At 38.0% G+C, this 21,621-nt stretch overlaps 1 protein-coding gene across 2 annotated transcripts in view; it reads left to right on the plus strand.

Moving 5' to 3' along the window:
* LOC149312042 (cytosolic carboxypeptidase 2-like) overlaps nt 1–21,259 on the plus strand; it is a 53,560-nt gene extending 32,301 nt beyond the window's left edge. Inside the window, exons 14-23 of one of the 2 annotated variants that reach the window (XM_089523825.1) lie at nt 2,713–2,784; nt 3,184–3,297; nt 4,748–4,870; nt 5,936–6,029; nt 9,079–9,144; nt 10,171–10,344; nt 12,893–12,923; nt 15,746–15,957; nt 18,065–18,308; nt 20,357–21,259. In XM_089523825.1, coding sequence (XP_089379951.1) covers nt 2,713–2,784; nt 3,184–3,297; nt 4,748–4,870; nt 5,936–6,029; nt 9,079–9,144; nt 10,171–10,344; nt 12,893–12,923; nt 15,746–15,957; nt 18,065–18,308; nt 20,357–20,606 — 1,380 coding nt within the window. In that variant the 3' untranslated portion in view covers nt 20,607–21,259. The remainder of the gene's footprint in view (nt 1–2,712; nt 2,785–3,183; nt 3,298–4,747; nt 4,871–5,935; nt 6,030–9,078; nt 9,145–10,170; nt 10,345–12,892; nt 12,924–15,745; nt 15,958–18,064; nt 18,309–20,356) is intronic. The other variant, XM_089523826.1, reaches the window with a different exon arrangement.
* Nucleotides 21,260–21,621: the final 362 nt, after the last annotated feature.

Raw genomic sequence — 21,621 nt, forward strand, 5'->3', positions numbered from 1 at the left:
CACATCTGGACATTTTTACTTCTGGCTTATTCTCCAACAATTATATACAAATGACTAACATGAACTTGCTAAAATGTATAAACATTTGTTGAAATTTGAAATGGAAGAAGAACAAGTTATGATAAAATGGACTAAGAATTTTGGTTATAATATACAAATGGATCAGTGGTAAAATATGTGGCTAAAGGGGTTGAAATTTACATTATGTTATGATCTTACAGATAATTTTAATAAAAGGATGTATCATACAACATCAGAGAAATTGTCTAAAGTATATAAAAGGGCATCTAATTCATGTTGAAAATGTGAACAACATGAAGAGATGTTTTACCATGTGTGATAGAAGTGAAAAAAATGATTTTTAATTATTATTATTATTATTATTATTATTATTATTATTATGCTATATGTGGTAAGGGAATGTGAAAATAAATACAGAATTCAAAAATCATATAATAAGAAAATCTTTAATAAAAATATGGCAAAAGTACTATTCCTTAAATCCCAGGGTGGTTATGACCACAAGAGGCTTTTTGTAAACAGGAGTTAAGAACAACAATTGAGTGATATACTGGAGGAAAACATCAGGAGTATGGAAAATTAAAGAAAGACAAGAACTGGAGAAATAAGGAATTAATATTCAATGGTTAAGATACTACCAATTAAGCGAAAAAATAAAGGAGGATTTTAAAAAAAAATACCAATATGAAAGAGAAATATCAAATTTGAAAAATTATTGTGCTGTGACAGTAATTGTCTGCTTAACAAAATGTATAAATTACTGTTAAGATTTTGTACTAAGGAACAACAAATTAAGCAATGTATGGTAAGATGGGCAGTAAATTTGGGACAAAACAATGGGAAGATATTTGGAATAAGAGATTATAATGTATGTGTTCTTATAACCTTAAAGAAAACTTTTATACAATTATGTATAAGTGGTATTTAACCACAGATAATATTATTTAGGTACTAATTAGAGAATAGACAGGAAGTCTTTTGTTTGTTTGTTTTTAAGGGGGAGGGAGAAGAGAGGGAGGGAATGTTGTTTGTGCATGTCTTATTGTTTGTTTTGGCTGTTTGTGTATTTATGTTTTTGTAGTAGCAGTTGTTGAATAAAATTTATAATTTAATAAACAAAGTGGATTCAAATACAACCATTGATGCAGAGGATTTTAAAAATTAATATTCAATTAAAACTGGAACATTTTATTTTGGGATTGATGGCGGCATAATTGGACAAGAGCCATGGAAGATTACTTTAGTATATGACCATGCCAGTAAGACTGATGTATGTGCAAAGATGGAAGAATTCAACATTGCCTACTTTGGAGGAATGGTTGTTAAAACTGAGTGATTTAGCAGAAATTGACAAATTATCTGGTTTGATTAGGGAAAAGTCATTAGTGACACTTCTCAAAGACTGGAGACTTCTTATAGGCTTTTGGCAAAGAAAGAAAATGAATTGGTTACCTTTGGTTTTGATAACCTAAAGAATAGGCTATTGAAAGAAGTGACTCTGTTGTAGCTTTGGAGAGAGAAAGGTACACAGAAGTATAAGTGCCAAAACGAAGATTGACAGGCTCTTTTTTTCCTTTTCCTTTCTCTTTTCTTCTTTCTTTTTTTTTCTTTTTATTCAACTTAATCTATGTAATTCTTAATGTATTTCAAAATTCTTAAATTATTTTTTAAAAATAGATATTGAAGGAGGAGGTACCATATATACTCAACTATAAGTCAATGTTATGTATAAGTTGAGATCAGGTTTTGGGCCAAAATTATGGATTTTGCCATGGCCCTTGGATAAGTCGAGGGGAAAACTTGGAGGCTCCATCAGTTTGTGTATGTACAGCATACAGCTGTATAGCAAGAGAGACTCTACAGCAGGGGTAGGCAATCTTTTTGAGCCGGGGGCCGGGTTGCTGTCCCTCAAACAACTGGGGGGGGGGGGGGGGCGAAGCCAAAAAATAAATAATTAAATAATTTTTTAAAAAATTAAATATATAAATAAACCAGGACAAATGTAGGACAAAATTTTCAAATGGAAGACACTTTTTTTAAAAAAATGGAGGACATGCAAAAAAAAATTTGCTGATTTTTTAAAAAAATGTTAATATAAATGCATGTTTCTGAGGCTTCTATAGACAATTGCCCCCCAAAGGCCCCGGCGGCAATTGGCGGCAGGACCGGGCTGGGGCCGGTCCCAAGGCCTCGCCGGGCCGCATCCGGCCCGCAGGCCGCAGGTTGCCTACCCCTGCTCTACAGCAAGAGAGACTCTAACTGAGGCTTTTTGTTTCAACTTTGGTTTCAGTCTTCACCCAGACAGCCACGGCCAGCTCCAGTGGGAAAGGGTCTCTGTTTATTTAAAAGCAATTAATCACCCAGGACTCTTTCTGCTTGGTGCACGAGAAAAGAAACTGTCTTCCTACCACATGGGGTAATCTGAAAGAGCTGCCTTCACATTACCATAGTGACCCGTAAATAAATTAACCTGGGATTTGGGGGTCAATTTGGGGGCATAAATTTTGAGATTTATAGATGAGTATATATGGTAGATCTTGAGGGTTCTGTAGCAGTAGGTTGAGTTAATTTTTAAACTTTTATTCCCTCTTAACTATGAGAGAATCAATCTTAAATCTACAACTAAAATCTATTACTTTAAATCTATCTTAACTGCTGTCTTAAAATTAAAACAGTCCCTTTCATCCCAAGCAGAGTGAAGTGAAGAAATCAGAAGACCCTTTTCCCAGAATTTCCAAGAGCCAAGACCACATACTTAAAAATGTGAGAATTCTTATTATATTCTTGTTTGTAGAGATCTGTTAGCTCTGGCATAATCAGAATTTAATTCTGTAGGAAACACTGCTTAGTCAAATCTCTTGTTTATGTAAATTAACTCTGTGTCCCTTCCAGTATAGCCATACAAATGTACTTCAAATATCTGCTTTTGGATGCTATTCTAAAATTCCTAAATATGGATCACACTACACATCTGCATCACAATTTAAGACTCAGTAAAATGATTTTATGCATACTTGGATGCAGTAGAGATGTACATCTAGTATTTATTATTAGATTTAGAACTGATATTTTTATGCCATTACTTTTTACCTTAGCCTTAGTATTGGTACAGCTTTCATTTTGACCATGTAAGCAGTGTTATACATTTCCCTTTCTCCACAGACCCAGGTTTTTCAGAGATTAAAACTGAGGGAGTTACAAAACATGCAAAGAGAAAAGTATGCAGTTTCCAAACAGAATCTAGACCTTTTCTCCAGAACCCCCAATGATAAAAAGGTTTGGATGGCTTACTAAAAGTATACATTTTGAAACGTTATCAGAGAATGTGAAGTCGAAGGCTTTCATGGCTGGCATCCATAGTTTTTTGTGGGTTTTTCGGGTTGTGTGGCCATGTTCTAGAAGAGTTTGTTCCTGACGTTTCGTCAGCATCTGTGGCTAGCATCATGCCAACCACAGATGCTGGTGAAACATCAAGAACAAACTCTTCTAGAACATGGCCACACAACCCGAATAACCTACAAAAAACAATCATCAGAGAATATTGTCAGTATACAATTTTTCTTTAATGCTAATGATGTTCTACAGAAGAAATTTACTCTGATATCTGGAAAAGCTAAATTGAGACATCACATATGATGGAACATATGATGAGAAACATGTTGCTTTAAAAACATTGCTGTGCTTTTTAAAACTCTTTCTGTATTTTCAGTTCCTCTTCTTTCCTCCAGAGTATATAGAAATTTTAAAACTACTTAGCTTTCACCTTCTGAAGTGACCTGTTTTGGGTTTTTTCTTTGTTTACAGTCTAGAATTCTCAGTAATTCTGATAGGATAGAATAGAATAGAGAGAATCTCTGCAAACTGTGTAAATCCAATCATTCTATTCACAGCACTGCAGTGCAAACTAGGTAGGACCTTATGAGTACATAGATGGGCCAAACTGGGCACTAATGCATGTGATAGTCCATGCAGTCCATCTGGAAGAAATCAAATAGAATAAAAATGTCAAGTATTTCAGTTTAAACCAGAGGATTCCAGAGTCTGTGAAGGATGTAAAGTAGAAAAAGAAAAAAACAAATCTGGCCAATTGTTATCAACTCCATTACACATTATTAGAGCATATGATTTGAATACATCCCCTTTGTACATTCTCTCTTTGTGTATGTGCCTTCAAGTCACCTGTTGACTTATAATGACCTCATTAATTTCATAGAGTTTTCTAAGGTAAGAAATACCCAGAGATGTTTTTTGAGTTCCTTCCACTGAAATACAGCCTACAGCATCTGGTATTCTTTGGCAGTCTCCCATACATGTACTAACCAGGGCTTACCCTGCTTAGCTTCCAAGATCAGAGAGGATCTATCTAGTGCTTTTAGGGTATTTAGGCTCCCTGTATCTTCAACAACTGTCTGAAACATACCCTCAAATCAGCATCAGCAGAGGACTAGCACCCCTAGGAAGGAGCACATGCTTAAGTATGTTGAACAAAGTTGTTACGTTGGGAGTCTCTGGGGTCTTTTCTTGTGGTACATATTTTAATGGTTGGAAGGGCATCTGTAGAGCACCAGTTCTTTGCACAAAATGGGCTGAATTCAGCCCACACTGATTTTTCACCTATCCAGGCAGCTTGTGAGACACTTGTAGGACTAGCACAAGTAGTATATCGTATATGTTACTAGCTTCTCTTCACGAATGTCCCCATACAAAAGGTCTTTGTTTTTAATAGGGATGTCCTGAACACATCTGGGAATGTATTAATGAAGAATACCAAGACCTTGGGCTGTCAGACAGAGGCTATGTCTGTACCAACTCCTTCCCTTCCAGTCTGAAAGGAAAGCGGTGTTATGAGGTAAGCAGAAAAGTTGTTGCACAGAATGGCCCCATATAAATGTTGTTCCTTCAGTTGCAAACCAGATCCATCAAACTGTCATACAAAGCTACTTTTTGGGACTATATCCTGGCTCAAGAATTCCTGGAGCTATAGTTTTAAAAGTAAGTTTTCCAAGCTCTACTATTTAATTTCTCAGACATCACTTTCATGTCCAAATTATAACAATATTTGTTGTTCTCAAGGAGTATTCTGGAGAGTTGGTTCTTATTGTTCTAAAGATGCAAAACAGCTCCTTATATCTGTAGTAGAGCCATCACTGGCACAGTTAAAAAACACTGAAACCAGTTTATTAGTAAGGTTACTTAGAGCAAATAGTTTCATTGTGTAAACTTGGCTCACAATTTATGATAACCTTTAGCAAGACTATTTTATCATTAATAATTTAAAATAAATGCCACAGAATGATACAGCTGCAGCTTACACTTACTGTGTTTTTATTACTTTAAAATGTTGGCTGTGTACAGGGCATGTTTCATTGGTAAGCTTCAGGCATGCTGGAAATCAAAGCTTCAGAGTATATGCTTACAAATGTGAATCGTTTAAAGAGCATGCAGAAGTTTCATATTTCATCCTCCTCACTTCCTTCCATTTTTTAAGGAATAATCTTTTTGGCATCATAATGACAATGCTACAGAGAAAGTGAGTACTGGTATGTCACAAACAAGACAGCTAGCATATTTAGGCACCAACAAGAAACTGCACAGCCAAATTAGAACATAGGCATGATCACATCAGTGGCACTGGTCACAGATGTATCAGAATGGCACTGTCCAAAAGCTGATTCATTAAATTGTCAAAAAAGGCGATATGTATGTTGAATACATGAAATGGTTAGATGTGCTCTTTTTGTCACTGCAACATTCCAATTTTCAGTTTATATAGCTAATACATCCTAAATATTCCAAAACTGGCATGCCCTGGTGTACATATTTCAGTGCTTCCAAAATGAATAACTAAGATATATCAGGCTTGGCTGGGTAAAGATTAATAATAACAATGTGTTTGTCTTGTTTTCTTGTATAGTCAAAAACCTTAGCAGGTTTTCATGACCTCTGGAAGCAAACTAGCTGCATTATGAAAGATAAACCACACCAAATGTCTTTCACATCCCAAGAGGGTAAGAACTTGAATAAAATACTTCCATCAGCATGTGAATTCTAGTTTTGAAATATTAACATCTTTATTATATAGACAAATGCACTCCAATCTCTTGTTAGTGGTTAACGAATGATGTTTAGGCTATTGCTCCCCTTTCTTTTGCTCCTCTCTTGTATGAATTTCCTCCTTTCCATATTCTTCTTGTGATTTGTTTTAAAAATGAATTCCTTTGAGGAAGTGGTGACTGTAGCGAGGCTATTGAGCAGTCCACAGTGAGTTCAGAAAAACAGTTCCTCACAGTTCTGTTGCTTTCACAAAACTCTGAGTTGGCACTTTTCTTATGGAATGGGGAGTGAGAGCTAAGTAATCTCCAGCAAAGAAGTTTTGTCTCCTTGAACCAGGTCCCATTAAAATTGGTATTTTTAAATATATATATGTTATTTTACTGTATTGATATATGTTCCACATTTCTTCTAGTGCAGGGGTAGGCAACCTTTTTGAGCTGGGGGCTGGGTTGCTGTCCCCCAGACAACAGGGGGGGGGGGAGCCAAAAAATAAATAATTAAATAATATAGGACAACATTTTCAAATGTAGGACACCTTTTTTAAAAATGGAGGACATGCGAAAAATTTTGATGATTTTTTAAAAATGTTCATATAAATCAGCCTTTCTCAAATAGTGGGGCGGGCCCCTGGGGGGGCACGAGGCTCTGTAATGCAGAGGTGTACTTATAACAATTTTATAGACAAATGATACTATTTACAGTCACACGGGGGGCGCGAAATGTTTTCTTCTTCCTAGGGGGGGCATGACAGAAAATAATTGAGAAGCACTGATATAAATGCATGTTTCTTAGGCATGATCAAAATGGAGGACATTTGGGCATTATTCCTAGACAGATGGCAGAAATGTACTTCCCTTTCTGGCCAACCCCCCCTCCCCCCATTCCAAACTGCACATTTGGGCATTGAACATGGCTTTACTTAAGATGGCCTCTTGCATATTTCAGAGGCTTATTGCATAACCAAACTCTTTGGGTTTCACACTGAACATGGGTTCACATGGCTATGCATATTGAACATGTCAAGGTGGTTTCACAGTTCTTGCACCAAGTGTACTTCTCAGAAGTGTGTACTTGGTCAAGGGACTTTGGTTTTTCTTCACTGCGCATGAGTTTGTAAAAATCACAGCAATTTACATTGGCCTTGCCTCAGAGGCTTTCTGATATCAATATCACCATTAAAGAACCAAAAACACACAGAAAAGGCACTTTGGAAAGTCACACTCTCTTGGCTTCAGAAACAGTGCGTGCATGCCTCTCAAGCTGACTCATATCATCATCATCACCACACTATCACTGTCAAAACAAGGGAGACTTGTTAGCATTAAAAGCACCCAAAATACACTTTGGAAGGTGACACTCTCTCGGCTTAAGAAACAGTGCCTGCATGCCTCTCAAGCTGACTCATATCATCATCATCATCACACTATCATTGTTAAAGCAAGGGAGACTTGTTAGCATTAAAAGCACCCAAAATAAAAATTTAAAAAACCTTGACTCACCACCTCTTCCTTCCTCCTCTTCCCCCTCCTCCTTCTGCTCCTCTTCCTCCTCCTGCTCCTTCTGCTCCCCCCTCCTCCTCTTCCTCCTCTTCTTTCTTCTCCTCCTGTTCCTCCTCCCCCCTCCTCCATGCGCCACGCGGCCTCGGGGCGGGGCGGAGGAGGCAGAGGAGAAGGAGGTGGGCGGCACGGGGTCGCGTGGGGAGGCAGGGAAGGCAGTGCAGGGCCGCACAGGGAGGCGGAGAGGCAGGGAGGGCGGCGCAGGGCTTTCCCCTTTGCCTCCTCTGCCCCAGGCCGCGCAGCCCTCCTCTTCCTCCTCCACGCGGTGGAGGAGGAGGAGGAGGGCAGCGCAGTCAAGCGGCCCAGGAGGAGGTGGAGGAGGAGATTGTGGCGGCAGCAGGACCAGGCTGGGGCTGGTGCTGCCGCCTCTGCGGGCCGCCTCCGGCCCGCAGGCCAAGGGTTGCCGACCCCTGTTCTACAAAATTGCTTTGCTCACAACATAGATTAAAATATAGCTAGAAAACAATTATTATTATAAAAAGAACTTTAAAACAATTAAGCACTCCTATTAAAAACAGGACTAAAAACAGTTGAAAAGCACTGAAAACAACACATCTACTGTCAGAATGAAAATGCAGCATCCCTCTTTAAAAGACCTACAACAACCAGTAATAGTCCAAAAACTGTTTAACTGAAATGTTCTCTAGCTGCATCCACACTGCAGAAATAATCCAATTTGACAACTCTTTAACTATCATGGTTCAGTGCAATGGAATTCTGGTAATTGTAGTTTGTTTTGTCACCAGAGCTCTCTTGACAGAGACTGCTAAATGTCTCACAAAACTACAGATTCCATTATTTCTTAGTGTTGAGCCATGGTAGTTAAAGATGTGTCAAACTGGATCATTTTTGCAATGCAGATACAGCCTTTTACTGCCAGCAGAACGAGAGCACCAAAGTGGCTAGCCCAGTGATGGTGAACCTTTTACAGACCGAGTGCCCAAACTGCAACTCAGACCCCACTTATTTATTGCAAAGTGCCACGTCCCTCTGGCTTTCTAGTAAGAAACTCGGGCAAATTCTGTGCTAGGGAGACAGCATATATGCCAACAGAGAGGGCTCTGAGTGCCACCTCTGGCATGTGTGCCATAGGTTCGCCATCACTGGGCTAGCCTAACCTCCTGTGGGAAGAGGTTCCACAGCCTGGGAAAAGCAACTGAGAAGGTCCTCTCACAAGCTTGTGACAGTGGTGGGACCAAGAGAAACCCTAGGGGAAAGCCTGGAGGAAACATTAACAGAATGTTGCTGGCCATCAGTTGTCCATACTCAGGTCTTTGAGAGAAATGTTACAGAAATGTTAGAATATTAGAATTGAAGTTACATAATTGAAAGGTATCGGGAATCACTCTGCAGTCAGATATTTGTTTATGATCCTTTCATAATACAATTCACTCACTGAATCAGTTTTCTTCTTTCATAACGTTTCGTGTTACTTTCTGTCCTCTAGATTCTGTGCCAGATGCTAAGTATACAGTCCAATATCTCAGTCATTATTTTCCTGACCAAGAATTAGGTAAGTAATATAGTACTTGCAATTTATATAATAATATATCTGTAAATAAATGATAACAACAAATGTACAAGCAGTACATTTAGAAACTGAAATGAGTAAAATATATTTACAAAGGATCATATCATCTAAGTAGCATCAAGAACAGGTATCATATACATTAACTTTGCAAATCCCAGAATTGTGGTAACTGCAGTTGATTAGATTTTTCGTCCTAATTTTATTATATCTCCTCTTTCTCCCAGTGTTGGGATGAAAAGCATAATTGAAAAAGATTCAGTAAAAATACAATACATTATACATGTTAAAATACAAATTAAATTAATTATACTGTCAAAAAAGATCTGTTAAAACAATTTTAATGCCATATTGATAATATTAATAAAATATTATGTAATATATAATAATATTTAAAAGTCCAGAACAACCATTTTATATTCTCTGGCTGTGTAAAGCTGTAAAAGATGTAAAAGGCCATACAACAGACCATTCATAATGGCTATAACAAAGAGTTGAAGGCCTGCCTGAATACAAAGTTTTTTACCTGCTAGCAAAAGGACATGAAGGAGGGAACTGACATAACCTTTCTTGGAAGATAGTTTCAGAATCTGGGTGCAGCTGTTTAAAAAGCCCTTTCTTGTGTTGCCACCAAATATACTTCTGAAGGTGGAGCAAGAAGAGGGCCTGTCCTGCAGGTCTCCGAGCCCAGGCAGATTTACATGGGAAAGTATAGGCTGGCATTCTGTATTGCAATTACAGGTTCATAATCTACAATAATGGATCTGTAACTGTTATTTGCCATTGTGTCATTATGGCACTATCAGTTAATTTAACTCTATTTAGGTATAAACCTGTCTGGCACTTGTTGGCCTGGTGAATGAACTAATCTGGTGTGCCTTAGAGCATAAACCCATGTGCTAATCTCAAATGCAAGAGTAATAGTACTTTTAATTTTGTTCAGTCCTTGTTTTATAGCAAGGTGACCCATTATAGCAATCTGTGTCTGGTTCTGGTCTTTGTTGCAAATAGATATTGGCTGGGACCTAGCCAAACCTTTGAAGCACATCATCTCCCAGAGACTTTTCCTGCCTCCTACCATTCTTAGCGAAATGTGTAACACACCAAAAAGAAATGGGGCACTTTCTGGTTGCCGACTTCCTAGGGTGGAAAATATGAGCAAAGAAGCAAAGATTCAGCGAAGGTGTAAGTATTTGAATATTGAAAAGTGATCTCAAGGAGGGAACTGATGTAATAGTGCTTCATTTTTTGCTATGCACACTTTCTCTCCTTGCATATACAAGTAAACACATAATTGGGCTATTTACAACATGGGTGAACATTTCATACTACCAAAAATCTATGTCCTGAAGAGATTAAGTGGGTTAGAAAATGTCATGTTTTGGGGACATTAGAGACTGTCATTTATTTGTTCTGGAATCATATTTGTAATAGGAAGATAAGTTAAGTTGGGATTTGCCCAAAGCTTTCTAGAGTAGTCTTTCTCATCTTTTTTACCCTGGAGGAACCTTTGAAATAATTGTTATGTCTCAGGGAACCTCTGCATAAAAATTACATGTACAGCTCCAAAAAGTGATTTTTTTTTCAGTCACAGTCTTTCAGGGAACCCTAGCAACCTCTCAAGAAACCCTAGGTTTTGAGGGTACCTTGGTTGAAAAACCCTGCTGTAGAGCATTTAATGGATCAGTAGTTATTTGAACTGACATCTCTCGTCCAAATACTGTTCCCTGCTAATGCAGCCTCCTAAACCTGTTGTTGCAGCCTCGATGATTCCCACGCAAACAAGGTAGGCTGCCTTCTCCAAAAGGCAAGATAAGGTTTTCCTACCAAACCCAGACATTTTTTTCCCAGTGGGAAGTGACCTTCCAATTCTACTTCTTCTTGTAGTACCATACCCTGTATTCAAGGATCTCAGGGTGGTGTACAGTAAAATCAGCTTGAACACTTTGAAGCAATTTTAAAATAATTTAAAATCTAAAAGCATATTAAACCATTTAACACATAAAGCAGGATTGTTTAAAAGCAGGTAAAACTATTTTAAACTACTCATATGAGCACATTTGGACAAAATTAATCAGGTCCTCAAAGCTTTTAAACAGCCATGTGTTTGCTTGGCAATAAAATAATACCAACATTGACATTAACCAGGCCTCTAAGAGAAGAGTATTCCATAACTGGGGTGATACAACAGAGAAAACCCAGCATATGGAATGACTGGAGTGGCCCCTGGAGGGTCCTGGGATTAGGAAAATATTCCCCAGATCCATGGAGCATGTTTACCTCAATACTGATGCACCTTGAGTGTCAGTTGCTAATATTTATTACACAGATATAGATATGTTGGATATAACGTTTTTCAGGTGCTTAGTGTGCTGTACAATATGATGCTTTAGAAATGACAATGGATAAATTGTTCAGACCTGATAGGATGTGGTACATTGAGGACTGGGCTGTGTTTTCTTAAAAAAATCACCTGTTTAATTTATGTAACCCTTGACACCTGTTAGTTATTTAAGTAATAGCTCTTATATTACATACAGGGAGAATAAAATTTCAATGATAATTATAATGACTAGACAAATAAAAATGTTGTTGCTGTGTGCCTTCAAGTCTAAGACAAGTTCAGAGGAGGTATGCCATTGGCTTCCTCTAAGGCTGAGGTGGTGTGAATTGCCCAAGGTTTATATGGAATTTGAAACCTTAGCACTGTCTGATATGTTCCACACCAGAACCGGGGTATAACATCCTTAAAACAGTTTTTTACAGCTTACCTGTTACTCCGGATCTTCCTGGAAGATCCAGAGCTCTTCGTTCCGAAACGTCTGCACATCCTGCTGAGCCATCTACTGCTGCAGGTTACTCACTCTGAGGTCAGAATGAAATATTCATCTTTGTGATCATCACTGGGTGCCTTGTTCTGACCATTTTCTGACCTCAGAAATGAGCAACACATGGCAAAGCAGACATGCTGGACAGCTCAGCAAGATGCCTGTGCTGGTAGCTGCCATGGCATGGTAATGGAGGGCCTGGTAATGGAGGGAGGTTGGGGCAGATGCAGGGCCAGGATACTCTGGGCTGCCCACAGAGTATTCTGGCTTGTGCAGACAGGGCCAAGGTTTCAAATGAATGAACAACGATGGCTGTCCATGTCAGGTAGTGTGGCTTACTGCCAGCACGTCATGTAGTGTCTTTCTTAGAAATTAAGCAATAGAACACATGGTCCAAATGATAATTCTCAGAAACTAGCAAAAGTTATACCATTGGCCATGTTGGCTGGCAGATTTTTGATAGTTGTAGTACAAAAAAAGTAACTTTTTTCAAGCTGTATAATTTGATATAAACTTTCTGACACCTGTCTCTACACACTATTAATGTTCCATTATATTATCATGATTGAAACTGGACAACACACTTAATTGGCTCTCTGCCATTTCTTTGCTCTGCCATTTGCTCTGCTATTTTTTTTTACACACCCAATGTGTGAGAGCCGAATGTTATTTTTATAATCTAAACTGTTTCAAATGATCGTACAGACCTTGTATCAAAACTTAAGAGCATATGAGTGGAAACTCTAAAATGAAAGTTCTATTTTTCAGTAGTGTCCCAAGTCCTATTGATTAAGACTAAAAGAAAACATTTCAGAGAAATTAAAATTTCTTATGTGAAGATTGTTACCTGCAGAAGCAACATTATTTTCAGTAGTGTATAATAGTTATTTCTCTTTTACTTACAGCCTCCCTAATACATGTGGAGCGGCACCCTAGGTAGGAAAATATTATCTTTATTACGAGCAGTTGTTCATTTAGATTTTTCAGAGTGCAGTTCTGTATACATTTATTGGAAAGTAAATTGAACTGACCTCAGTTTGGCTTGCTTCAAATTGTACTGACAGTGTTTCTGTCTTTCTAAAGTTATAGAAATAATGCAGTGCAACATTTCCTCTCTTTATGTACAGGGGGTGATTGCCTTGGGGCCAAAAGAGATTAATATACAATAGTGCACTAATTCTGCATTTAATGTTTGTTCTTCTTTCATACTGCAAGCAATAAGCTTTAAACTTTAACCCTGAGGACAGGAATTATGTTATTATTGATCTTTATAAGCAGCACTATAAATGCATATTAATTAGAGCTACAATTTTAATTAGTAGTTTTGATAGATTAATCAGTTAACTAACTTTAAATCAAATGAAAAGTATCTCTGATTAATAGGCATCAGGTTCATTTTATACGCACACACTTTTTAATGCATGTCCTTATGCAAACTGAAGATGACTTGTACTGTCTTTAAAGTAAAATACTAAAACAGTAAAGTCAGACATTTCTATTTTCCTCTTATCTAAGAGGGAATGCCTTTCTCAAAGCACATGTTTCCTACACATTTACACATTTGAAAACTTAATCAATAGGGTATTTTAAAATAATAATATTTTTATAGTTTTTTGTGGGTTTTTCGGGCTATGTGGCCATGTTCTAGAAGAGCTTTTTCCTGATGTTTTGCCAGCATTTGTGGCTGGCATCTTCAGAGAATGCTGGAATGGAAGTGAGTGGGATACATATACACTGTGTGATTTTTAACTGTTGCCATATGACATCAAAACATCTACTTATAGTGACTCTATGAATGAGAGACTTCCAAGAATGAAGTCATCAACAGCCCTGCTCAGATTTTATAAGCTCAGTGCCATGGCTTCCTTCATATAGTCAGTCCATGTGTAAAATGGTCTTACTTGTTTTTACTGCATTCCACTTTACTGAGCATTGGACCCACAGTATTAGCCTCCATTTAGTCATTTTGGCTTTGTGAGAGTTCAGTTTTGATTTGTTCTCACACCCATTTATTGGTGTGTTTTTTTCCCCAAGCAGTCCATGATATTTAGAAGGTCTTGTCCACCATCACATTTCAAATTAGTTGGTTTTCTTCCTGTTACATGCAGACAGACCTAAAATATCCCAAAGGCATCCAGGTCTTGTCAGATCTTGGAAGCTAAGCAGGGTTAACAATCTAAAATTCACCAAATGCAATAACCTCAAAGAAAATTATTATAAGCTATTTTATAGATGGTATACCACACCATCGAGACTTGCAAAGATTTGGAATAAGAGCAAGAACAATTGTTGGAAATTTGAAGAACTAAATGGAACACTGTATCATATTTGGTGGCATAGCAAAAAAGCCAAACAATTTTGGAAATAAATTCATAAAAATATATCGGACACATTACAAAAGAAATTCAAGATGAGCTCAGAATTATTTTTATTAAATATTACAGATGGTGGCACATATAATTTATGGAAAATAATGGGGGAAAAGGATGTCCCTTCAATTGAAGGTTGGAAAATAAAAATAAATGAATTAATAACGGATAAACTGACAATGTTCATCAATGGGAAAATGACGCAACGATATAAAAAGAAATGGGATAAATTAAATATACTTTGGAGTTAGAATGATTTAACAAAATGACTATCAATATAAAAAGGAATGTAAGATAATATAATCAGTTGATTTGTGGATGGATCAATTTGATTTATAAGTTATAAAAGAAAAATGAAATAAAAATATGAATGCCAACAAAAGAAAAAAAAGAAAACCATATTAAATTCATGTGGTCACCTTGAGTCAATAGGTGATTTGAAGACACAGATACACACATATGAAGACCCAATTTTTATCTGTTTCTGCTAGTAATACTAGATTAGTACTTTCAGAATTAAGATACGCTTTTAGTGTGTGTGAGTTGTGTGCTTTCAAGTCGTTTCCAACTTATGGCAACCCTAAGATGAATCTATCATGGGGTTTTCTTAGCAAGATCTGTTCAGAGGAAATTTACAACTGCCTTCCAGTGAGACTAAGAACATGTGACTTGCCCAAGGTCACCCAGTAGGTTTCATGGCTGAGATGGATTTGAACTCTGGTCTCCAGAGTCATGGTCCAGCACTCAAACCACTACGCCATACTGGCTCTCAAAGACACTTGGTGGTGGTGGTGGTGCTGGTTTGTGTCTAAAAGGTTTTGCTTACTTTAGGCCAAGGTTAGGTAAAGTGCTGCTCTTTCAGGCTGATTCTATGAACTGGTACCATTCCAGACTCCTCACACTGACACTTTTCTTGTTCTCCCCTCACAAAATGAATTAACTCTTGTGGAAGCCTTCAAGAACTGGAATTTCCTTTTTAAATAGCTTGCAAGAGCCCTATTTAACTATTGCATTATTTAACATCATTATTATTTGCTTGTTTTTCACAAGCAGAAGTGGACTTTTTGCCACTTTCAATTTTTGTTTCTTTTGGTGGCATCCTTAGTAGGCCATCAAAGGGCCTAAAAGCTCATAAGCGGCTGCTGTACCTAACGTCATCCTGTGCACCATTCCTCAAAATGCATGAGATAAAATAGCTCTGTTATTTTTTGTGTGGAGGTCATAGTGGATAGAAATATTTAATATAATGTGCATTCTGTGCCTCACCTTGGACTACCTCTTGTAACAGTTGCAACAGTTGCGTAACTTTATCTTTTAATTTTGTTTCATTCTGTGTTTGAATATATTTTCACCTGTGAACAGCTAACAATTGGCTTTAATCTATTTCAGCTCCACATCTTTGTCTCAGGCTACTGGAGAAAATCACGCTGGAAAGGGTTATATCACCTTGGAATTAAGAGGAAAAGAATTACAAAATATAGCCCTGGCTCAAGGAGCCCATTTTAATTCTCCATACGGCAAAGCTACAAGCTGGAGATTAGCGAAGTATCAAATTGGAAGGGCTGCAAGTTGCAGAGAGAAAACATCTCCACAGATCAAAGGTTTCTATCATATTTGAAAGAGCAAAAGCCTTGTTAATAACAGTGGTCATCCGAATGTCCATAAAAGTCTCATGTTGTGGTTATTCTTATATGTCTAGTTTTGTTTGCCCACCTGAGCTGCTTCTTTTGATGGCACTGTTTAGATTAGGACATAGCTAATCATATTCTAAAGGACTGTTGAGTGATGACTAAAAAAGAATCAATCTTAATTCAGACTGTAGCAGACATTTAATTTTTGAACCAATTAATTAGTACAGGTAAACATGACAGATCAATTCTGGTGTTAAACCATTAAATCAGAAGCAACCAATCAGTTATAATACCAATTAATTCATAAGGGGAATCAATAAATTCATTTCAGTCAATTAAGGAAAATGAAATGAGAAAATGGTAATCAAATATATGGAATTAATTGAACAACAGTTATAAGGAGATAGTTTAGAATGGTTAAATTTCCCCTCTTTGTTGACTATCTAACAGGAAAGACAAGAGGTGAAATATCCCATCCTTTCAGGAAGAAGAAAAGCTGTGTTGCTGTGAAGCAGGCAAAAGGATAGGTAGATGGGGTTTCCTTTATATATAATAAAAAAATCCCAATGGATCGAAGTGGGGTTACAAGCTACTAAAATCGAAATACATACAACAATCTTATAAAACACTAAACAGTAAAATGTAACATCAATAATTTATCAAACTATCAGACATCCAGGGGCAAGGGCAGAATATTGTTGTCAGATAGGGCATATCAATTATCACTCATCGGGGGGGAAAGCTTGGTGAAAGAGCACAGTTTTAAATCTCTTTTTTAAATGCTTCTGGCCACTTGGAAATGAGAGGAAAGTCAGCTGGATGTTGTACAAGAAGGTATTGAATACCTCCTCTGCAAAAAAAAAGACACACAAACGCCTAAAGTTATCTGTGCAGGTCACCAACAGGATTCCAACCTTAGTACAATTGTATCACCATAGATGCACCTTAATATAGTCTGTATCGGGCTTCTGTAAAATGATGTAGTAAATAATAGTGAATATGCAAAATAAAATGTTGCATCAATTTGATTTCAGCAATACATGGATGTTGGTATCTGATGATTATCTTATTTACCTCTGATAACTCAACATTTTGTTGCTGCCATCAACTTGTTGCCAACTTATGGTAACCCAAAGGTGAACCAACAGAGGGGTTTGTTGGCAAGATTTGTTCAGAGGAAGTTTGACATAGCCATTATCTGAGAATGAGAAGTCTGACTAGCCCAGGGATCACAGATTCCCATGATTGAGGGGGGATTCGAACCTTGATCTCCTGGAATCCTAGTCCACCACTATCAGCAGGAGATGGTCATAAAAAGATGCAGCAAAATGACTCACAACAAAGCCAAGAGTTAAAGTTCATATTCCTAATTCTGAATGGTACAGTTCATGTTGCAATAAGCCAGGATTCCAGAAGATGCTACTTGGTTGCTTGTGCTGTGGCTAGGAACAGCTAATCAAACCATGGATATTTTTTCTGTGATTTGTTAGGTGTTAGAATTCAAAGACATAGGAGTTTATCAGACGGGGGTTTTCCTGTGCGGAAATGGGATTTAAAACAGGGAAATATCGCAAAAGCGGGATCATTTTCACACAACACCGCATATTAACATGAACACAAAGTGAAAAAATCCCGCAAAAGCGGGATCATTTTCACACGATGTCATGGATATTGAGCATTAACGCAAAAATAAACCTCACAGAAAGTGGACAAAATTGGCTGCTTTTTACTTTCAGGATTCTCCCTAAAGTAAAAAATGGCTGATTTTGTCCACTTTTTGTGTGGCCTATTTTTGCTTTAATGCTCAATGCCCCTCATGAATGTGAAAATGATCCCGCTTTTGCAGGATTTTTCCTGGATTTACATCCCGTTTTGGGATGGGATTTAAGCACTTAGCCTCCCGTGTGATAAATTCCACAGCCATGTTAGTCTGGAAAATTAGTATGTAAAGGGATCTTGAAGCACTTTTGAGACTAACAGAAGTTGGTACCCTAAGCTTTCATAGACCTAAACCTACTTCCTCAGATGCATGTCTTTGCAGGTTTGTATTTGTTACTTTGTTTGTTTTTGATCCCAGGTCTCCTTGAAAACCCAAAAAGCAGTATAGATGGACGTGAAAGGAAAGGAAAAGAATGGTCTTCACCAAGTTATAATAAGCCTGACAAAAACAGTGGAGAATGCCATGAAGGGCTTAGACTGAATGGGTCCCCTCATACACAAGATTTTTTACCGCTCTCCTTACCTTTAGTGTCGGAGGGAAAGTATGGGCAGTCCGCTGAAAAATATCAAAGTGCGCATCCCAAATTATTAGGTGAACACCGGTAAGTGAAGAGGAACTGCCTATTTTGTTGAAATTTGGGTGGCTCTGCCTGGAATTTTACAATGATTCCTATTTAAATTGAAGTGCAGGTTCAAATACTTGAAGGTAACTTAATATGAGATGAAAGAATTCAATGTCAGTATTGTATTTAAAGTGGCATAGCCTGCGCTTTCCATTCTGTTCCTGTTTATCATATACAAGTGTCCTATAGACCATGTTGGTAAAATGTCCCATGTCATGCTAATCTACCCTCTGAATCTACATTGCTATCCAGGAGGCACTACAGTTTCTGGAGGAAGATATTTTTGTTTCTCAGATAAACCATTAATGGCTATTGCATGAATCATGTCCCTGAACATGAGTAGGTTTAAAAACTGTCTATCATTACACACTGGTGCAGAAACCCTGTGTGCCCCACTCCTTGCTTTATGGTGCTACTTGAGATTTATTTTGTTAGTAGAAACATTGTGGAAGTATTGCAGAGTGAAACATAACAGTGATGTAAATTCTTCTTGGAGTCTTTAGAATCTGTAGCAGATTCACATGAAGCAGCACTGAATAGAATAAATCTTTATTACAGTCATAGACCAGCACAAGGGAGTGGGATACATTCACCACTGAATGGGGGCCACTTTAAACTGTGGTTGTCCCTATGTAGTAAGCAGGCTTCCCGCAGTCCACTGTCCTCCAGATGTCCTTGAGACTTTGTGGTGGTATTGCAGGCTTTTGTGCAAGATGTGGTTAGCTGCAAGGGGATTTCCTTCCATGCTTAAAAACTGATGCAGGTTTCTCTGGAGGTACCTGAAAAGCCAGCATGTATTACCATAAAGACAATTGTCCATCAGCACTAACCAGCATGATCAGTAACCATGATGTGTAGGGTTGATGGGAAATGTAATCCCAAACATCTGAATGAAAACCAGTTGGAGGAGCAGGGAACAGACTGCAAAAAGCCATTCATGTGCAAATAGCACTGCACCACAAGCATCATGGTCACATGGCATAGCAAATCTTTTCCTAAAGATTCCTAAAGATTTCAAGTGGCCTGGAAAAATGCAAATTCAGAGAGAGATGCCTTGGAAAGCTATCTTATGTAACTTCCACACCAACACTTGGTGTTCATGTGCACCAATTAGATTAGATGATTGGTAAGCACACAGCTAAGATCTAGGACTGGGCATTATTAAAAAAAAAAAAAGAGTGGCTTTAGAATGAGTAGAAGCATAGGTTACCACAGCTGGAGAGTGGAGACACAAAGAAGCCAGAGGATTTGTGGTTCAAGAAACAACCTTGGTGAAAGTGGTCTTATTATTATTATTCATAGAATCATAGAATCGTAGAGTTGGAAGAGACCACTAGGGCCATCCAGTCCAACCCCCTGCCATGCAGGAGATCCAAATCAAAGCATCCCTGACAGATGGCCATCCAGCCTCTGTTTAAAGACCTCCAAGGAAGGAGACTCTATCACCTCCAAGGAAGGAGACTCTATTAGTGTGCCTTCAAGTTGTTTCCAACGTATGGTGTCTCTAAGGCAAACCTCTATGTGGTTTTCTTGGCATGATTTGTTCAGAGGAGATTTGCTATTACCTTTCCCTGAGGCTTAGAGCATGTGACTTGCCCAAGGCCACTCAGCAGGTTTCATGGCCAAATGGAGAATCAAACCCTGGTCTCCACAGTCATAGTACAATACTCAAACCACTATGCCATGCTAGCTCTGAAGGTGGTTTTAGATTACTATAAAATTGTATGTAGAGAGATCATGTAGCACCTTTGAGATTAACTGCAAGAAAAAGGTTGGCAGCATGAGCTTTTGTAGACTCAAATCTACTTCCTCAGATGTATATAATATTAAAAAATTATTAGCAGTAACTTTGTGAATTGACTAAAAGGAGGGATGGGCATAGGCAATGATAGGAAGAGGTGGATTGGTGAACAATCTGATTGTAAACCTGATTGGGCTGGCATACACATAAATAATATGTGTACAATAATAATATTGTGGATTTCTCTCCCTCAAGCGATCACAGTTCATTTTCTTTGTCTGTGCAGACTACGCTTGGCTACACTATCAACCACAAAAGGGACCAACAAGACAATTTTACTAAAGCGCTATGAAGATGGAGAAGCATCCGGTTCTGCAGCTTTACTACCGGCCAAGCCAAACATGTCAACAAAAGCGTCACCATACCAAAGTGAGAACAAATTTCTTTCTAAGAGACATAAAAGTGAATGCTTAAATCACAGGCCTTCAGTGCAAGACAATTTAGCCACAACTGAGAGGATTTCTTTCCATGCTTAGAAACAGATGTAAGTTTCTCTGAAGGCACCTGAAAAGCCAGCACATAACATCACAAAGGCCCTATTGGTGGAGATCTCTTCAGAGATCATAGCTTCCAGCTCACTGGATGTAGTGCTGAAGAAAATACAGAGAAGTGTTTTCAATGCAGAACAGTTGCATCATGTACAGACATGGAACCAATATACTGGGACATCATCCATGAGGGCTGCTGTGGCAGATAAAAACAAAACTGAAATAAGAATTGCTTTTTCCAAAAAAAAATCTTGTTGGCAGATTTCACAGGGAAACCAAACTGAATTACATTTCTGAAGTTCACCATGCTTTTAAGGCTATGTTGTTTTAACAAAACGGTTAGCTTTTTAAAAGGAAAGGGCGGGATTGTTTTTCTCAGCACTGAATTCTATTAGACAAATTTTAAAAGCCTCTTTAGGATTGTCATCATAAGAGAAAATTGAACCTAGAAGGAGAAATTATATAAGCCCCCATCCTGAGAACCTGGGTCATGGCCACACTTTCAGGCTGCTAAACTGGAAGCTGGAAGCGCAATTTAAATTGATGTCCCATACACGTATCAATATCAATGCTGTTGCCCATGGTCATGATTCACTTAGAACAGTACTGCCAAATTCCAATCACAAATCCAATCAATTAAAACAAGGCAAAAAATTCTTGTTTTTGAGATGTATTCATGCATTTGCAACATTTCAATTTCTATGCACAGAGGAAACCTCAAAAATAATTCCTTTGATATTAAAGCTTCATTAAGATTCTCTTGGTGGTTGCTCAAGGAATCACAGGAATGTTCAGAACTCCCTTTTCAGACTCTGTTGAAACCTTTGCAGCCTTTACCCCTACAGTGTTGGAGTTCTGATATAAGGAGAAGTAAAAAGGGTCCTCCGACATACCTTTTTATCCTTTCAAGTGCAGGGAGAAATTTATGCATGCCATAAAGCATTTCCCTCCCAATTCATGCAACAGGGAAGGCTTTTTTTCAAAGTTTGTTTCACATTGCACA

Source organism: Sceloporus occidentalis, unplaced genomic scaffold (assembly GCF_023333645.1).
Source record: "Sceloporus occidentalis isolate IW3139 unplaced genomic scaffold, rSceOcc1.0.p SCAF_5, whole genome shotgun sequence".
Taxonomy (NCBI): domain Eukaryota; kingdom Metazoa; phylum Chordata; class Lepidosauria; order Squamata; family Phrynosomatidae; genus Sceloporus; species Sceloporus occidentalis.